Source organism: Mustela putorius, unplaced genomic scaffold (genome assembly GCF_011764305.1).
Source record: "Mustela putorius furo isolate JIRA1106 unplaced genomic scaffold, ASM1176430v1.1 tig00000508_pilon_pilon_pilon, whole genome shotgun sequence".
Classification (NCBI taxonomy): domain Eukaryota; kingdom Metazoa; phylum Chordata; class Mammalia; order Carnivora; family Mustelidae; genus Mustela; species Mustela putorius.
Genome location: NW_025421402.1, coordinates 16,619,268 through 16,637,198, shown reverse-complemented (window position 1 = coordinate 16,637,198; position 17,931 = coordinate 16,619,268). Strand labels below are relative to the sequence as shown.

The window sequence follows — 17,931 nt, the reverse complement described above, 5'->3', positions numbered from 1 at the left end:
TATGGTGGGTGCGCACCGTGGGCAAATCGCCTAGTGTCTGCGCCTCATTTCTGTACCTGGAAAGTGAGAAGAACCTTGTAAGGTTTTTATAAGGAGAGGAAATAATACATGTCCTGTGTCAAAAGAGTGCTTGGGAAACACAAGTCCTCAATATTATTGTTCTCTAAAAAACAAGTAGCATTAATAATAACATTGGTATCGTTCTCTCTGGGCTTTTTGTGGTTTATTTGCCACTGGGTTTCTCTGGATTTCCTACCCCCTGATGCTTGCAAGTAGTTTTGATGCAGAATACTGCCGAAGGTCTAGGCGGGCAACTAATCACAACTCCCCGGTTGTGAGGTTGAAGAGGCCTCCCCAGATGGGTCCCTCCTGAGGATCCGTGGAGTACGGGTGGGTCAAGGCAGGGCAAGGACAGCTCGAGAAGGGAAGCATCAACTCTGCAGCGACTTCCATGTTCGGAACGTTGTTGTTGAACTTGTTCTCAGCCAGAACACAATTTGTTATCATAGTGGAAGGATCAGGTTCAAGGTACCTCTAGCTTGGACGCTCCAGAATTTACACCAAGGGCTTTGTGTGATTGTTCCTAGGGGCAGAGCCAGAGGATATAATATTCTGGTATTTTTAATGTTTTTTTTAAACTCCGGCAATCCAAAGGTCATAATTTGTTGTAACGATGCTATAATTAAGTTGTGGTAAATGATAGCATTTGAAGATTTTTATAACCAGAATTGATTCGTAAAATGAATACAGTCCCAGCAGTTTATGTTAACATAATTAAATGGAAATGTAATTCTAACTGAGTTTGCTTATTAAATTGAAAATTACTGGGTTATGAGCACTCTTACAATTCTGTCAAAATTGGTGTAAGTCTAGAATTACATGAAATATCCATTAAAATAAAGCATATTTAAGACTCCGTTGCTGGTGGCGAATACATTTCTTAAAGCACGTGCAGACGGGTCGTGTGAGAGCACGTGCTTTTCGTTAGGCTCATGCTAACTCCTTTTCTCTTTCCTCTGCAGCCATTGGTTTAGCCCTGGCGCTAGGACAGAGCATGCCCAGGTAAGGAACATTCTACCCAAAAGGAAGTTTTTTAGTCTCTTTCAAGAATCAACGGTCTCCCTTCAAGGTAGTGGATCAGCTCTGTGAGAAAAGATAGAAATCCCAGCTCATTGAAAAAGGAGTTGATTGTGTCCGTGCTTAACATACTAACCAAGTGCCTCATCCTCAGTAAGCATCAGAATGCTCCCTTACCGCCACTTTCCCCTGTCACGAATGTTACCTCCACGGGAAGGCTGTGGGAGTCACTTGTCTGTAGGACTTCACCATTTACATTTGTTTTTCACAAAGTTGAGGTATCAAGATAGTATGTATGCTCAAAAAATTCCTTAATATTAAGTAAGGTCAGCCAGCAAGAGAATATTTTTATTTTTGAAGTTTAGAAGATGGTCATAGTTTCTTACAAGTTTACATTGTATTTTTCCATGAGGTTTTTTCTTTTATTGCTTAGTAGTATACATGGCAGCACAGTAATTAGTTACCTTAACAAAAACTTTTCATTTCAATGAACTTCACATACAAAATAAGCACTTTTTTCTTTTTCTTTTGAATGTATTCGTTTTCTCTCCTCAGCATACTGTGGTAATTTAGGGCTTAGGTTTTTGAGAAGTTTTAAAGCATATGCATTTTACAGTTAGCATCCTTGTTGATTTTTTTTCTCATTATGAATTATAAAAGTTACTAAGTAGGTCAAAAATATGTAAGAAATGCCTTTAAATACATGAGAATGAACAACCTCACATCCACAGGGATGATTTTCTGTGAAGGGTAGGTAGGTAGATAGGGAAAGAGGTAGGTAGGTAGATAATACATTCATGATGTTTAATTTCTTAAGCTGAGCCACAGTTGATTGTGTATGCCGTAGTTCCTTTTACTCATAATAAGAAGGTGTTAAATAGTGCATTATAAACTATACTAACTTTTTAACACACATGAGCCTAGCTAAAGAAAAATATCATGTAAATTCAGCTTTAATAGTATTTTGTGAACTTGCCCTTTTCCATAGGAGTGATTGTCCCCTTTAAAGATATTTCTCATAATAATAGTATAATATGGACTGCTGTTTCTAAAGATTTGGAAATTAACCAGACTAAGTTATGTCTGTGATGTGTTTATCTTATTATTCAAAATGTAAAAATTAGACTTTTTGCTTTCCCAAATGGTTCATGTCTCTCTGTGTACCTATGTACAGTGCTTACAAGAAGATGCTGCTTCTGGGTAATATGTCATATCAGGATATAGATTATCCCAAAATACAAGTTTTTAAAGCTCCTTTTCTACCTTTTAGAAATATTAAAGTAATGTTATAAAGTTGTCTTTCATATCACAGTATAACTGGTTGCTTCTAGCCAAGATTTTCTTCCTACAGTTAAAAATCAACAATGCTAATATCATAAAGAGAAAAAAGTTGAGCAATTCTTTTTTGCTTTTAATTTTTAAAATCTTTTGGACCAGTTTTCAAATCTGCCTTTCGTTTAAACTTTGATACATCATTTCAGATTTCTGTCTTGAATGTAGGTTATTAATTAATGAGTACAGTTGATTCTTACTGTCTACAGTAGCTGTGGTTTATAAAGTCGATGTGAACCCTATAGTAGCGTATACCAAAACACTACTCCTAGGGAAATACAAGGTTAGGTTCCTGAGAGGTCACAAGATTTTCATTTACTGATCAATACATATTCTTATTTGATGTATATTTATGTTTAGTGATACCTTATTTAATATAGATATCATTGATTCTTAATATCTGAAGGAAGCTTGTTTAATGCACATGTTTCCTCTGTAAGGTCTCTGACAGCCTTGTACTTAGGAACACCAGACAGCACCTCAGCTTTATCCTTGGGGGCCACTTTAAATGATTAAATAAAAAAGAAGAACACAAAAATCCAAAAACTATAGCACTAAACAGACTGCTTGTTCACACTGAGAGCTGAAACACCGAGCGAAGGATCTACTCATCAGGCCTCAGCTGATGAGCGTGCAGGACAGGGGACCCAAATTATTGCTGCCCCGTACGTGTCTGTGAAGGACTACAAAAATGTCGGAAGTAGGATCTTGGCATTACAAATAAATTTTTGCAAATAGGCAAATTTGTAAATATGGAATCCATGAATACTGAGAAATCATTGTACCTAGGTGAACATATACAAACCACACAGAGACCACTTATATTCTGAGGGATGAACGTTTCTTAATTCTACTCAGATCTAAGTCTAGCACAGTAAACTTGGCTAAATAAACCTCAGTGCAAGTGATGAAATGCAAAAACGTAAAGAAATGCAAAATCCTTCACCAGATTGTTGAATGAATGACTGTTGGCCTGCATGATGACCTTTTACTTTTCCCATACCAACTTAGCAACATAAAGAAAGGGTAACATTCCTCACTTTTTGGAAAGCGCACCCCTTTCTACTTCTTCTGTCTTACAATTCCTCTTTCCATTCTTTAGTCCTAAATCCCATACCCATTGACACCATGTGTACTTCTCACTCTTTCATTTACACATTCAGTAAATAACTATTATCCATCAGCCATTATCTTTCAGGTACTCTCTATCTTTATGAAGGAAGGTATTTAGAAAAACAATGTAGCTTTCCCCTGTGGTGGTTATAATCTGGGGCAGGAAAGCAATAATGACACAGTCTGTTGTGAAATGTTTGAGAAAACCACAGAGAGGGCAGTTATAAAGGCCCCAGAAGAGCAATAAAGTTGGTTCAGAAATGGAAGGAAGGAGAAAAAAGCAGTTATATGAAACACCTTTTTTTCTTGGTCCTACTTTATTCTGATTTTTCCTCTTTGAACATCTAATGATTTGACATTTTGACTATATTTACAAGTATCTTAAGGAGTCCTAGGCCACAGTTTAGATATTACTTAGTTCTCCCTTTAGGGTGAGGACACTGAGAGCCCACCTGTGAAGAGATTCAAAATTCTTTGGTAGACACTTGAGAAATTACAGAGAAGTGGCTGCTAACAGAAATATTCCTGAGCGAATACCTCTGAGTATCAGGTGGTAAAGAGAGCGTTTCTGTGGAAAAATTCCTCTCTTGGCTTCTTCTCTTGTATTAGGGACTTGAAACTTTTAATAATCTTGTGAAAATATTATGAAGAGCCACAGAAATCCCCTGCTCCCTTTCTGACAGTAAGAACCATCATCCACAAGGAACACTTCTCTTCCTGGTTTAATGCAGTAGTTTTCAAAACTGTGAATTTTTTGTAAACCTCACATTGTACTAGGTTTTGTGCTTATGAATTTTCATTCTTATGTGGGTCATTTTTTAATATACATCTGCAGGTCACTAATCAGGGAGTTGTGTCTCCATCTGGCCTAAGTTCAGCAATCTGAAAGTTGGAAGGTAAGAAGCACTTCGCACCATATTCAGAAGTTCTGTTATTAATCAAAGTTGGCGTGGTCGAGTCAGAATCTTAAAAATTGACCTCACTTGTGACACTGATAGTAGTCCAGGGAAACAGAAAAATCATCAATAAGAAGAGCGAGGAGTTTCTCAAAACCCTGATGAGCTTCTCTTGCTTATTACAGCAGAGCTCAAGGATTCTTATGTCTTTGACCATGAACTCAGGACCTGACTTAGCCTTCTACCCCACTGCACCCTGCCATCCTTTTTCTTGTTCTTTGGGACATAGCAGAAATGTGTTGAGAATCTTTCAAATACAAATACATGATTTCTGTTTTAATAACATTCTGGATTAATTTTTTCCTCTTTGCCCCTTAGTAGCTTCCCATACTAATTAATTGGATTTGTGACCCATAGATCTGAGTTTGTATTTTTTTTATCTTGGTTTGATTTTAAATTTGCAAAGTTGCACCTAGATTTATAGTTTTATTGATTAAGTGTGAAAATTTGTGATGGCTTTTTAATATAGAAGCACTGTATTAGATAATTCCGATATTGGCCTCCTTTTGTATACAAAGCCCATCAAAACTGTAAATATGAGGGAGAAAATAAATTCTCACATGAATATCATAGAAGGAGCTCTAACATTAGAATTTAGAGAAGGCACTATCTCATTTAAGTTGATCCAATGGTGGCCTCTCCGAGAACTATCCAGACCTAGTAGGTACGGCCTAATATTTATTTTGGTCCTTATAGTTGAATTTTCAAAACTAAACTAATAGAATTCTTATTTTAGAATGTTGTGTTTAGGATTTTGAGTTCTTTGCTGTAACTGTTTTAACACAAACCGCCGAAACAGCATTCACATATCTTTTATCTTAAAATTAGGCAAGTTAGTTAGCCACTACTATTAATTTCAGGTGGATGTAGAGATTTTATCATCTCACCTCTGGCTATCTGTGTCACAAATGTTGGTTTGTACATATGTTCTTAAAAGGCACTAGACTTAGAAATGCCAAAGTAATTAATTATTTTTATTTTCAGAAACAATTTTGTTTCATGGTACGAAGTGTTTCTAAATTGAAACACTTTCAGATTAATGGACTTAAGATAAATGGTTGCCATTTTCTATACATAGTAATAATGAGATCGAGCTTCAGCTGCCTATCAGATACTAGATCTCACTCCCTACTTCTTTATCACATTTATTCCATCATTCATTCATTCAACAAATGGTTACTGAGCACTAAAACTGTACCAGACACCGTGCTGGACCTTGGAGATGCAAGAATGAATAGGGGAAGCAAAGGGCCGCAGGTGAGCGAGAATGTGGTGCGCACGGCAAGCTAGAAAGTTCAGGATGGCGGGGCTATGTAAATTAGACAAGAGGAGGTTAGTGACCATCACCAGAGGGCAGGTGGGTGGAGAGATTTGTGAAATAGGCTCAGAGGAAGGAGAGTGGCCTTATCACAGTGAGCACTGAGTAATGGACAGAATTGTCGAGTCGCTGTATTGTACACCTGAAACTAACAGAAGCTGTGTGTTTACTATACTGGCGTTAAAATCAAAAAGAAAAAAAAAGAAGAAGTAGTAGGAAGGTTAGGTTGGGGTAGGAGGAAACATAAGAAATTAGGAGTTTAGAAATGTAATCAAAGTATGAAGGGCCATGAAAGGCTTGAATAAGATTTAGGGGTTTATCCGCAGAGAGTAAACTAGATCTAATTTTAGAATTACTGGCTGCAGCGTGGAGAATAGATTGGATAGGAGTGAGTCTGGAGGCAGGGAGGCCTTTGCAAGTAAGAGAAAATCATGGTACTCGGATGGTAGTAGTGGGGAAGGAAAGAAGTAGATATTTAAGAAAAATTTAAGATACATGTACTTATCATTAAGACCGTCCTGAAAGAATAAATAAATGATTTAACTACATTGTTGATGATCTAAGTTCTGTTTCCTCTCAAAGGTGGCCAAATGTTGCTAATTATTAATTCCAAATAATGGCATTAAATAGTTTAAAGCAGTTTTTTTTTTTTTTTTTTTTTTTTTTTTTTTATCAAAAGGTATTGCTCCTGGTCAGACAATACCCAGTGACCACCAGGCTCATTAATTACAATCATAGTGGTAGTATTTGAACCATTTTGCTCAGCACTTCTTGTGTTTTGGTCATAGTGCTAAGCATTTTACATGGTTTCTCTTGTTTAACCCTCCTGGCAACCCTATCAGTAGATATATTAGCTCCTTTTTACAGATGGACGTGAGGGTTAAGTACTTTGCCTCAGACTGCCCAGTTTGTAAATGGCAAATCTGTTCTTAAAACCTAGTAACTTGTTAGTTACAGGCACAGCTAGGATTAGAACCTAGATCTATCTGCATTAGTACCTTCAAGATTTCTACTTTTGTTAGAGTTAATTTCTAATATGCTGTGCATCCTCCTTTTGGCTCAGTCTTGTGTATAATTATATTTCTGCATAAATAAGATAAGCCACAGTTTGAGCAAACACATAGTACAGAGTATTGACTACTCGGATTTTTTTCTTTCCAATTAGTTACGGCAAAGCCAAGTGTGAAGGGAAGTGGATGGTGAGGCATTTTGAGGAGGCAATCAAATGTATATACATACTTTCTAATTATGTATTTCCAAGCCAATAATTTCTTTGAAAACAAATGTTTTAAGTGTGTTTCTTAACCATGTTAGGCCAGGAGATACAGAGAAAATATTAGATCTTTTATGTCAGCGTAAATGACAAAGTCTCAAAAATTCACAGCTGAACGCAATGGTAAAGGCCCTTGGCAAGGGAGGTTATGTGACTTTAACCAAGACTACTCCAGAGAACTCGGATAAAGACTGAGTTCTAGAACCTCCCACCCGGAGCAGTCTCGCTGTCAGGGAAACGTCAGATTGCCAACGCTTGCTCCCAGTTTTGTTACAAGAGTGTCAACGGCATCTCCAGTGAGCCCAGTGGTCTTTCTTGTTAGAGAAACCAGTAGAAGGCAAAAAAAAAAAAAAAAAAAAAAAAAAAAACGTTACCGCAAATGCAGGAATGGTGTCACTTTTGGAAGTGGATCACCCTTCCACTTCCAAAATAATACAATGAAACTATTTGTGTTTCTACTACTTTGTCTTAACACTTTGTATAGCATCAGCTTCTGAGAGATAACCGAGCTGAAAGAGGACACAAGAAGAACTGTTCTGTGAAAACAGCCAGCAGGTAAGCCATTCGGATCATTTTTAATTCTGCTCAGTAAGTCATGTGCTCTTTTTCTCCCCATACCAATATGAATGGATGAGTGATAGCTGAGTGGCCTTTGAAGTTGCCGTCTAAAGAGCCAGTGTGAAATATTCCAACCATTGTTTATTAGAGTTGATTTCAGGATTATTAGTAATGAATAGAGAGATACCATTCAGAATGTATTTTTAAATGAGAAGAAAATTTCCGTTTCTCATAACTAATCAATACGAGATCAGGATTTAGAATAATAATTTTAGTTTTCCATTTAAAAAAGTAGAATAAGTCTTTTTCCCCTTAACTTATAGGTACTTAGACCTTATGAGAGAGCAACATGTATATTCTAATAATATATAAATGAGTCTATAGAAAATACACTCATTTTAAGAAGTGCTTCTGGTTCTTACTCATTTTATATTGCTGAGTTGATGTTATTTTTTTCCATTAACAAAGAATTTGTCTCAGTCGGTTGTTTAAGATGTATGTTTTCAAATTTTGCATGTGGTGTTTCTGAAGACTTAATTTTTATTTAGATGAAAATGGTTCTCAGAATATTGATCAGAACTACCACCCTGGGATTTACACTTACTCAATTTTTAACAAGATAACTGACTTCAGATAAATTGCATCCCATGGTTTCCCATTGGTAGGGCGCTAGCTGCTGTGTTTAACTGTCCCAAAGAAACAATAGAGCTTTAAAGTATAATGTTGTGCAAAGTAACCTCAACTGAGAACCCACTAGATCTCTGAAGAAGCGAATATAAATCCTCTCCAAGCATGGCTACCTAATTTAGACAATCAAAAACTGTCAAATGGGGAACCTGGGTGGTTCAGTGGGTTAAGCCTCTGCCTTCAGCTCAGGTCATGGTCTCAGGGTCCTGGGATCAAGCCCTGCATTGGGCTCTCTGTTCAGTGGGGAGCCTGCTTCCCCCTCTCTCTCTGCCTGTCTCTCTGCCTACTTGTGATCTCTCTCGCTCTGTCAAATAAATAAATAAAATATTTTAAATAAAGAAACTGTCAAATAAATAATAAGTTGACCATCAGTGATAGTCAACATAAAACCAATATATTTACCCCTAAGAATGTCAGCTCCTAAGATTATAGCAATATCTGTATAAAATGTATACAGTTTATAAATAACTGTGGATGAAATATTTATACAAATAAAATAAGCAGATAGCAGCTCACTATTGGAATTAATCAGGCAAAATGAAAAAAAACCATATAATTGTTAGAAATGAGAAATATGATTATTAAAGAGATAATTAGTGAAATGGAGATACGGCCAAAGAAATAGACCAGAATATAGCCTAGAAATACAAGTAGATGGGAGAGTAAGAGAGTCCTTAAGAAACACAGAAAAAAGTCCAAGATATATTTAATCAGAGTCTTTGATGAAGAAGGGCTTAAAACACATGCACACACAATATTTAATGAGATATTGGTTAAGAATCCCCAGTGTGAAAGTTATAGATCTGTACTTACACATACAGAAAGCACAATGGATACTAAGTACAATAAATTAAAAAAAAAAAAAAATCCAGGGGTACCTGGGTGTCTCGGTCGGTTGGGCATTTGCCTTTGGCTCAGGTCATCATCCCCCCACATACGGCTCCCTACTCAGCAGAATCTGTTTCTCCCTCTTCCTCTGCTTCTCCCCACCATTGTGCTCTCTCTCTCACTTGCTCTCAAATGAATAAATAAAATCTTTAGGAAAGAGAAAAGAAATCCACACCTAGTGGTATAGTGTAATATACCCAAAACAAGAGAAAATCTTAAAAGAATCCAGAAAGAAAGGACAAATTGTCTAGAAAGGAATGGTAGCTATACATCAGATGTCTCTGTAGCAGCAAGGAACCCAGAGCACAGTCGACTCATCTTCAGAGTTGTAAGTTAACAGACAGCCTAGAACTGTGTACCTAGAAAAACATCTTTCCTGGATGAAAGTGAAGTAGGCACATTTTCAGATTTTCACAAACTAAGAACATTTACTATCAACAGACTTTGGCCAGAATTTTTAAAGGATGTGTTTCCAAACAGTGGTCCCCCCCCCCAAAAAAAAAGTCTGAGATTCAGGAATGATGCAGAGCCAGTAAACTGAAAAAGATGTAGGTAAATGTAAATAACCATTGTTTGTATAAAGTGATAATGATGTGTGATTCATAGGCCTTTTCAAAAGACAATCTAAAATAGTGGACAGCAATAGCATTGGCAAGAAGCAGATGAGTTGTGAAGCATGGGCATGGGACAGGGCCAGTGAGGAGCTAGAGGGAAGGGTTCCAGTGGGGCTGGCAGTGGGATGAGGGTATTTTCATTATCTTGAGTGTGCTGATGGTTTCTCATGTCTATACCTATGTCAAACTTGTCCAGTTGTACACTTTAACTGTGCACTTTTCTTATGTCAACTACACCTCAATCAAGATCTTCTAAAAAAAATTTGGGGGGGCCACCTGGGTGGCTCAGTCGGTTAAGCATCTGCCTCCAGCTCAGGTCATGATCCTGGGATTCTGGGAGCAAATCCTGCATCAGCCTCCCTGCTCAGCAGGGAGTTTGCTTCTCTCTGCCTCATCCCTCACCCCAACGTGTTCCCTCTCTCTGTGTCTCTCTGTCTCTCTCTCTCTATCTCTCTCTCAAATAAATAAAATCTTCAAGTAAAAGTCAAAGTCTTTATGTTGACCTTCAAGGCCATTTGTGATCTGGCCCAGATCTTTTCGCTTCCTCCTTGACATCTTCTCCCACTTCACTTCTTACTCAACCCTCCTGCACAGTGGCTTCTCTGCTGTTCCCCCAGCGCCCAATCCCACTCATGTCTCATGGCCCTTGCACATGCTGTTCGCTCTCACTGTAACTATCTTTATGGCTTGCTTCCTGTTTCCTTCAAGTCTCTCCTCAGTGTAAAAAAGGTTCATTATCCACCAAACCCATCAAACTCTGTCTATTGATCTGTCTTCCTGATTGTCAAAGAGGGACAATCTCTTTAAGCTTCATGAAAGCAGGGTCTTTGCTTTACTCACTAGAGTATCCCCAGTACCATAAACAATGCCTGATACATGGGCAATAAATATCATTTCATAAAATATTTGTAGAATTCATTTAAAATCAATTCTATGCAGTAAAGTGCTTTGTTTGAGTCCTTGTGGGGACCTCTACAGTTAGTGTCTGACTCTAGTCCCCATGTCACTACTTATAGGCTGGGTGATCCTGAGCAAAAGACTTAACTTCTCTGTCCCTCAGTTTACTTATCTGTGAATTGAAAATAGTCAGACCTACTTCATAGCACTGTTAGAAGGGATGAGTTAGTGCCTCTAAGGCATTTAAAATGGAAGAGCTCAAACATTAGCTCTTATTTCAAGGATGGTCTTGTTATTTCCACCTGTGTGTTTTCTCAGCACTTGTTCAACTTTATTTTTTTATCCTATTTTTCTTCTACCTAGTTTAGAAACTCAAATTATTATTCTATAAGACTTAGGTCAAATATGGCAGCCCCCAGCCCTGTCCTTCCCCATTCTCCAATTTCACCCTCCAGAGGAAACCACTTTCAACCCTTTTAGCCATTTCTTGAGTATCAAGCCAAACTGCATGCTTATATTATGATTTCTTGATGTTCTTACTTTGGTATAACCTACTGACTTCCTGCTGTACGTCCTGTACATACACACACGCACACACGCATGCACGCCCCCTTATCTGCATTTTTCTCTTTCTAGTAGCTATCTCTTAATTGTCAGACCAAATCAATATTCATTGTTTGCATTAATGTGATTATGTATGTAAATATTATTCATAGATGTATCACTTTCTTGTTGTCATGGAGATAACTGTCTTGCTTTTCATTTGCTTTGTTTCTGTGTGCCTCACCCCAGTTCATCAACCACCACTACGCAGAAATGTAGTTCCTCTCGATTCTTTTTCTGGGGGGCTTCCCTCTTGGAGCTGTCCGTTTCTCAGATCCTTTCTCAGCTGTGTGCTGTCTGGACCTGCTGCACAGCTCAAGTCCCGTGATCTCTCTTCATGATCATCCTGGGGCTGTACTTCATCTCTCCTACACGGGATTTCCTGTTCCCTGGCCTCCACGATTTTTCCTGAGCTTTCTGAGAAGGAGAACAGTTGTGGTTTGGGCACTTTGCATATCTGAAAATCTGTTTATTCTAGTCTTACGTTGACTGATTCAGCTGGGAATGGAATTTGCCTCGGGACTTCGAATGCATTCCTCCCACAGGGGGAGTTGTCTGTGGTTTCCATCCCCGCTTCCCCCCCCCCACCCCCCCCACCCCCGCTCTCTTGGGATTTGGATGTTGGAGTGCCCTCACGTGATGCTCCAACTTTCCTTAATGTCCCTTTTATATATTGTTGTCTTCAAAGATTTCTGGGCAGTTTTATCAAAGTGATGTCCCAGACCTTTTATTCACTAAAAAAATTCTCTTACACTTTTCATTTCCAAGAGCTCACCTTGTTCTATGAACATTCCTTTTGAACAGATATCCTCTGTGTCTTGTTTTGTGGGTGCAGTTTATTTTCTTGTGTCTCTAAGGGTAACGTTTGTGTGAGGCCCAGGGCAATTCGTGGAGGTGAAGTAAGCACAAGGAGAGAAAGACTTACTCGAGTTTAATTTTTGTTACAAGTTTTATTAAGTGCAAGACAAAAAATTCTTCACCTTTCTTATTTAAATGTATTTTTCTGCGTTGCTGTCTTCAAAGCCATTTTCTTTCTAGTTTCTTACCCCCTTTGGGTGAGTGACTGCACTTCCCTTTCTCAACTTGTGGGAAACATAAAGGTTAGAGTAGAGAACTATGATGCATTAAATCAATAAATTTGGGGATCATTTACTCCTGAAACATAGGCAGGTAAGAAAAGATAAATGCACCAATGGTCTGCCGCTGATGACTCACAGCCGAGCCTCTGAAGCTCTTGGAGACAGCTCGGTCTTCAGGTGGGCGTTTCTCACCGGAGCTCGGCATCATTCTTCCAGCCGGTGGAGGGTATAGTACATGTCACCCTCTGCTCCGTGGGGGAGTTTTCAACACCTCTGTAGCCGGATTTCAGGCCCTTATTTCCCGAGGCCACTAACTATAATGCACTTGGGTAGATTTCCAGATACCCAGTTTATGGCATTTTTCCTTTTTTGCCACACCCACTTCATCCAGGCTCTTCAAATCCGTGCAGGGTGCAGGGGAATTGTGTCTTTTCCAACTCTGAGACTCCTATGTCTAACAGTGCCAAAGAGGTGACAACCTGTGAAAGCCACCTTTAAACAAGCAGCTACTTTGCTAATGACAGTCCGTTCTCTCGGGAACCCTACTTCATCAACAACGGACTATGCTTTTCAAGGGGTCCCATGCTGCTTCCTCTGAAAAGGGCAGGGGGTCCTTTGGATTTCTCTTTTCTTTTCTCTTCTTCCTTCCTTTCTTTCTCTTTTTTTCTTCTTTCTTTCTTTCAAATTTTATTTATTTGTCAGAGCATAAGAAAGGGGACAGCAGAGGCCGAGGGAGAAATAGGCTCCCTGTTGAGCAAGGAGCCCAACACAGGACTCAATCCCAGGACCCTGGGATTATGACCTGACTGAGCCAAAGGCAGAGGCTTAATGCCTGAGCCACCCAGGCATCTGCTTTTGACTGATTCTTAACACAGATATAATGTAAACTAATATAAACAAACTCTAATTACAAACAGTGCTGTAATGTCATCTCATTGATCCAAATGGTATTAGTCTTACACACCTTCCTTTTAGTCTGTTGCTGCACTTTTTTTCCCTGGATATTAAGTGGTGTGAAAAATCTTTCAGCCAAATGTTATCCTCTGATATTCATTTTGTGTTGGCCCAAGAATTTGCATTGCACTGCTTGAAGTGGCGTGTTTCCTGTCTTGTATTCATCCGTGTTGCCCATACCTTACTGATTATTCCCATCCGATTCTTCCGTTGGGTTAGTCTATGAGGTTCTCTTTTCTGCCTTCCTTTCATTTCTTCAGAATTCTCTATCCATTTTCCTACTGTGGCGCTTTGTCTTAGGCTTCTTGTGTATTATTTCTCATCTAATATTGAATGAGTATCTCCTTGTGTACTTGAAAGCCTATGAAAACAAATAAAACTTAGGGAAACACAAAATTATTTCAAGCAATAAATGCATGAAAGCATACTGGATTGTAATTTTTAAAAAACACTTCTTATTACCTATCACTGTCAATATTTAATAATTAACAGGCATAGTTTTTGAGTGGTCATTGCATGTACTAGATTATTAGCTCAAGTTAAACACAACACACACATATTGACACTCACACACTCAGCCAAACCTTCAGGCATTGCATCTGAGTGTTTTATAAAAACAATAGTGACATCTAAATCTATTTCTTCAACCCATATCTTTCTCTTAAATTCCAGACTTTTTTTTTTTTTAAGATTTTATTTATTTTTCTGACAGATGGAGATCACAAGTAGGCAGAGAGGCAGGCAGGGGATGGGGGTGCGCAAAACAGACTCCCTGCTGAGCAGAGAGCCCAACGTGGGGCTCGATCCCAGGACCCTGAGATCATGACCTGAGCGGAAGGCAGAGGCTTAACCCACTGAACCACCCAGGCGCCCCTTAAATTCCATACTTGATATCCAAATCTTCCACTTTTTTATCTCAGTAGTCAAATATAATTTTATACTTCTCAAAGTTAGGAAGTTCTTTTCCTCTGCCTTCATCTCAAACTCCAATTAAATAATTTCATATTGTTTCTCATGTCATAACCTTTGGTTAGTACCAGAAAGTTCAATATAGTTTCCCAAATTGAAAGGCAGTAAAACTTGCATTAAATGATGCCTGATTCTAAGGGATGTGCCATTCTTGAAAATGTCTTACTTTTTAAAATACCTCTTTATATTTATGATTAGTCCTTACTATTCTAAGAATCCATATAAAAAGATTGATAGTTTGACAAAAATTGACAGCAATTTTATTGAATTATTTAGATCATGTCATGCCTTTCCTTTTAGATCTGGTTTTTTTTTTTTAATCTGCTGTTCTTCTTTACTTAAATGAGTTTTGTCATTTACTCTTGGGAGGCAAAAAGGCTAAACCATCCAGCCGTCTGATATGTAATTTGAAATTAAGTAAAAATGCTTTTATTGTTGATGTTATTCAATTGTGTTTAATATTTAAAATGTCTTTTAACATTTTAAATGTAGCTCAGTCGGTTAAGCGTCCACCTTTGGTTCAGGTCCTGGTCTCAGTGTCCTGGGATCCAGCCCTCTGTCCGGCTCCCAGCTCAGCGGGGAGCCTACTGCCCCTCCCCTCCCGTTCATGCTCTCTGTCACTATCTGATCTCTCTCTCTCTCTCTCTCAAATAAATAAATAAATAAATAATTTTTTTTAAACTGAGGGAATATAAATTTTAAAAGATAATAATAATAAATAAAATGTCTTTTAAAAACGTGTTATTTCACTTTTACTTAGTTTGTAGTAGCATTACATTTTTCATCTACTTAGTGTCAAACAATTTGATAACCCCTGGATACTGTGTGTTCTGTTTCTTAGGTTAGCAATTAATAGTGAGGAAGAAGAAATCAACCTCTTTTTTTTTTTTGGCTGTCATCTTGCCTATTAGTAGTAAAGAGACTCCTAAAATGAAAAAAAATGACAGTAGATTTCATCACAGAATCAAAACAAATCCCATAATATTGACATACAAACACATTCATGTCAGCCTTCTTCCGTCAGGTTAGAAGAACATTTCTATTTACTTTAATACAGAGCATATTCATTTTTATATGATGATACAAATCATTGTGTTGCAGCTTTAACAAATAAAATTATAGCTGTTTTTTATTTGATCTTCTAAAGATCCAAAGATGTTCAAGGTTTGAGTTTACTTAGTCTTCCGCATAGTGTCATCTGTTACTGGAGAAGGAGATCTAATTTGCAACGGATACAAAACTATTTGTCATTTTGCAGGTTTGCCAAAAATAAATGAAACTATTAATTACTACATTTTTGAGCAGCTGTTAATAAATTGGGACAGGATAACTGTTCATTAGAGTACTGGTTAATGACATGGACTATATTGGTTCAGTGTTGCTTTTCACAGAAATGTATCAACAAGATTAAACCTATTAACAAAAGCAAGTGAAGCTTTATGTAAATTTTTAAGATGAGAAGTTACATACCCTGTGTTAACAATTTGCCATTTTAAAACAAATCCTCCTTTGTCATATTAAACAAATGATTCAGTACCATAATTTAAAACAACTTATACCACTTAACATTCATGTTTTATATACTTTATGTTTATATGTCCAAAATAATGGCTTGAAACTGCTTTTAAATAGTAATTTTAAAAGTAAAATGTCTAGTGTGTTGTTGTTCTACTTTCTAAACCTAATATTCGCATTAAATTTCATTGTCTTAAAAAAGTTTACCCAATCCTCCAGACAGAAAATATCTTAAAAAAAAGAAAATGTCTTTTAGATTTTTAAATTCATTCATACATATGCATGAATAAAGACATAGAATATATTTACATATTCCCTGTAACATGAATGTATACATTCTATACTTGTTTAATTGGAATACATTTAATTGCATCTGTGTTCTAATTCAAAAAATTTTTAATGGCTTCTAGGTATGGATATTTATAGTAGCGTAATTAGAAATACACCACATATACAACATAAAATGGTTTTTAAGGAATTTAATCTATTTTATACTATATGACGAAATTATTATATTAAAAAAAGGAAGTAGTCTCAAATTGCCACTTCTCTTGCCTCCTGTCCTTTGGGCATCTAGAAATTCTGACCTACCTTCCTTGCCAAAATTTTAAACTAACAGTTATAGGGAGTTATTTTAAATCGTGACTGTACTAAATAAAATTTCTTACCAGCCAGTTAGAATTTTGAGAGATTGCTTTTCAGGGTAATATGAATAACCCACACAGACAAAAAAAAAAAAAGGATTTGTCATTTGGAAATATGTAATGTATCCGGTGTGTGGTAATTAAAAAAGCAATCAAGTCCTGGTAAAACATTCATGACAATGTCTTTCTTGAAATCTGGTAGCTCTGTTAGATATTTTCACATGACTAAACGCATGCGCAGCCTCTCCCCTCCAGAACAGCAGTGGAATTTGGCCATGGTCACTAATAATGGAAAATAGCACATGAAAGCCATTCCAGTAAATTTGTCTTGTGGAGTCCATTTCCTTCAGACAGGTGTCTGTTTCACAGCTGGCTCTCTCCAAATTGGTCCTGTGATTAAATGGATGTGGACACAAAAATAACCTTTAATTCCCAGAGATGGCTCCCCTAGGCAGTGATAGAGGTCCACCTGCAGGACCATGTATTAACAGCAGCTGTACCCCCACTGCTGGCCCAGGTCATAACTTCATCGGGGGTACGTCTTAGGATCTGATCATCCGATGCATATAGGTGCCAGAACACTCCCCAAAACATCAAGCATTCCTCATTTATTAGGAAAAGAATTGCTGTAAAAGTTAATGTTTTAGACCAGCAATACAATAAACCAGCAACACAATAAACAATAGCTTCTACTTGATAATTTGTACCTTGCAGCCTGGAGAATAAACCTCGTAAATTCATCAGCCGCATTGACAATGCTTTGAATTTAAGAAATACCATTTTGTGTCCATAGAAAACCGATTATAAGAACTCTTGAACTTTGACATATGTAACTGCTCATAATATAACGGGGATCATCCTGTAGTCTAAAACAGTTACTGCATATATAAATAGTGGCTATATAAGCATAAATTATGTAATAATTTATAAAACTTTTCAAATATTAAACACTTAACTGTCACTTGTTGTAGTTGATTTTAATTATCTTTCAATTAGGAGGCAATTTAAAAATAAATCTAAAAATCACAAAATGATGTCTCGTAGAGTTAGAGCTATGTTTTTAAAAGAATCCACTTCTTTATAATCAGAATTTTTCCTTGCCCTTTCTCTTCAGAAATATTTTCCATCACTCTGTAGTGATTTGTTTGTATACCAAGATATTGTTGGGAATTTACTTTGTTTATTTCATATACTTCTGATCAATTCCAACTCATGCCCAATTATATTACACTAAATTAACATAATTCAACAGATGTTGATATTTAAATGTTTTCTGGCATTCAAATCTTGGACAGCTGTCTTTGAGCTTGGGGAAAAGGCAAACATTTAGAGTTAAATGCTGAACATATGCTTAAATTACTAATTAGAAAGATGGAATAAAAACTATGCATTATCCTTTCTAAGGACAATAAACCTCAGATAGGGATTTCTGTAATCTTTTTACATCAAGTTAC

The 17,931-nt window shown here is 37.2% G+C and overlaps 1 protein-coding gene across 1 annotated transcript in view; it reads left to right on the top strand.

Moving 5' to 3' along the window:
- GPATCH2 (G-patch domain containing 2) overlaps positions 1 to 17,931 on the top strand; it is a 172,710-nt gene that overhangs the window by 120,311 nt on the left and 34,468 nt on the right. Inside the window, exons 7-8 of the mRNA XM_004751469.3 lie at positions 1,023 to 1,062; positions 7,554 to 7,624. Coding sequence (XP_004751526.1) covers positions 1,023 to 1,062; positions 7,554 to 7,624 — 111 coding nt within the window. The remainder of the gene's footprint in view (positions 1 to 1,022; positions 1,063 to 7,553; positions 7,625 to 17,931) is intronic.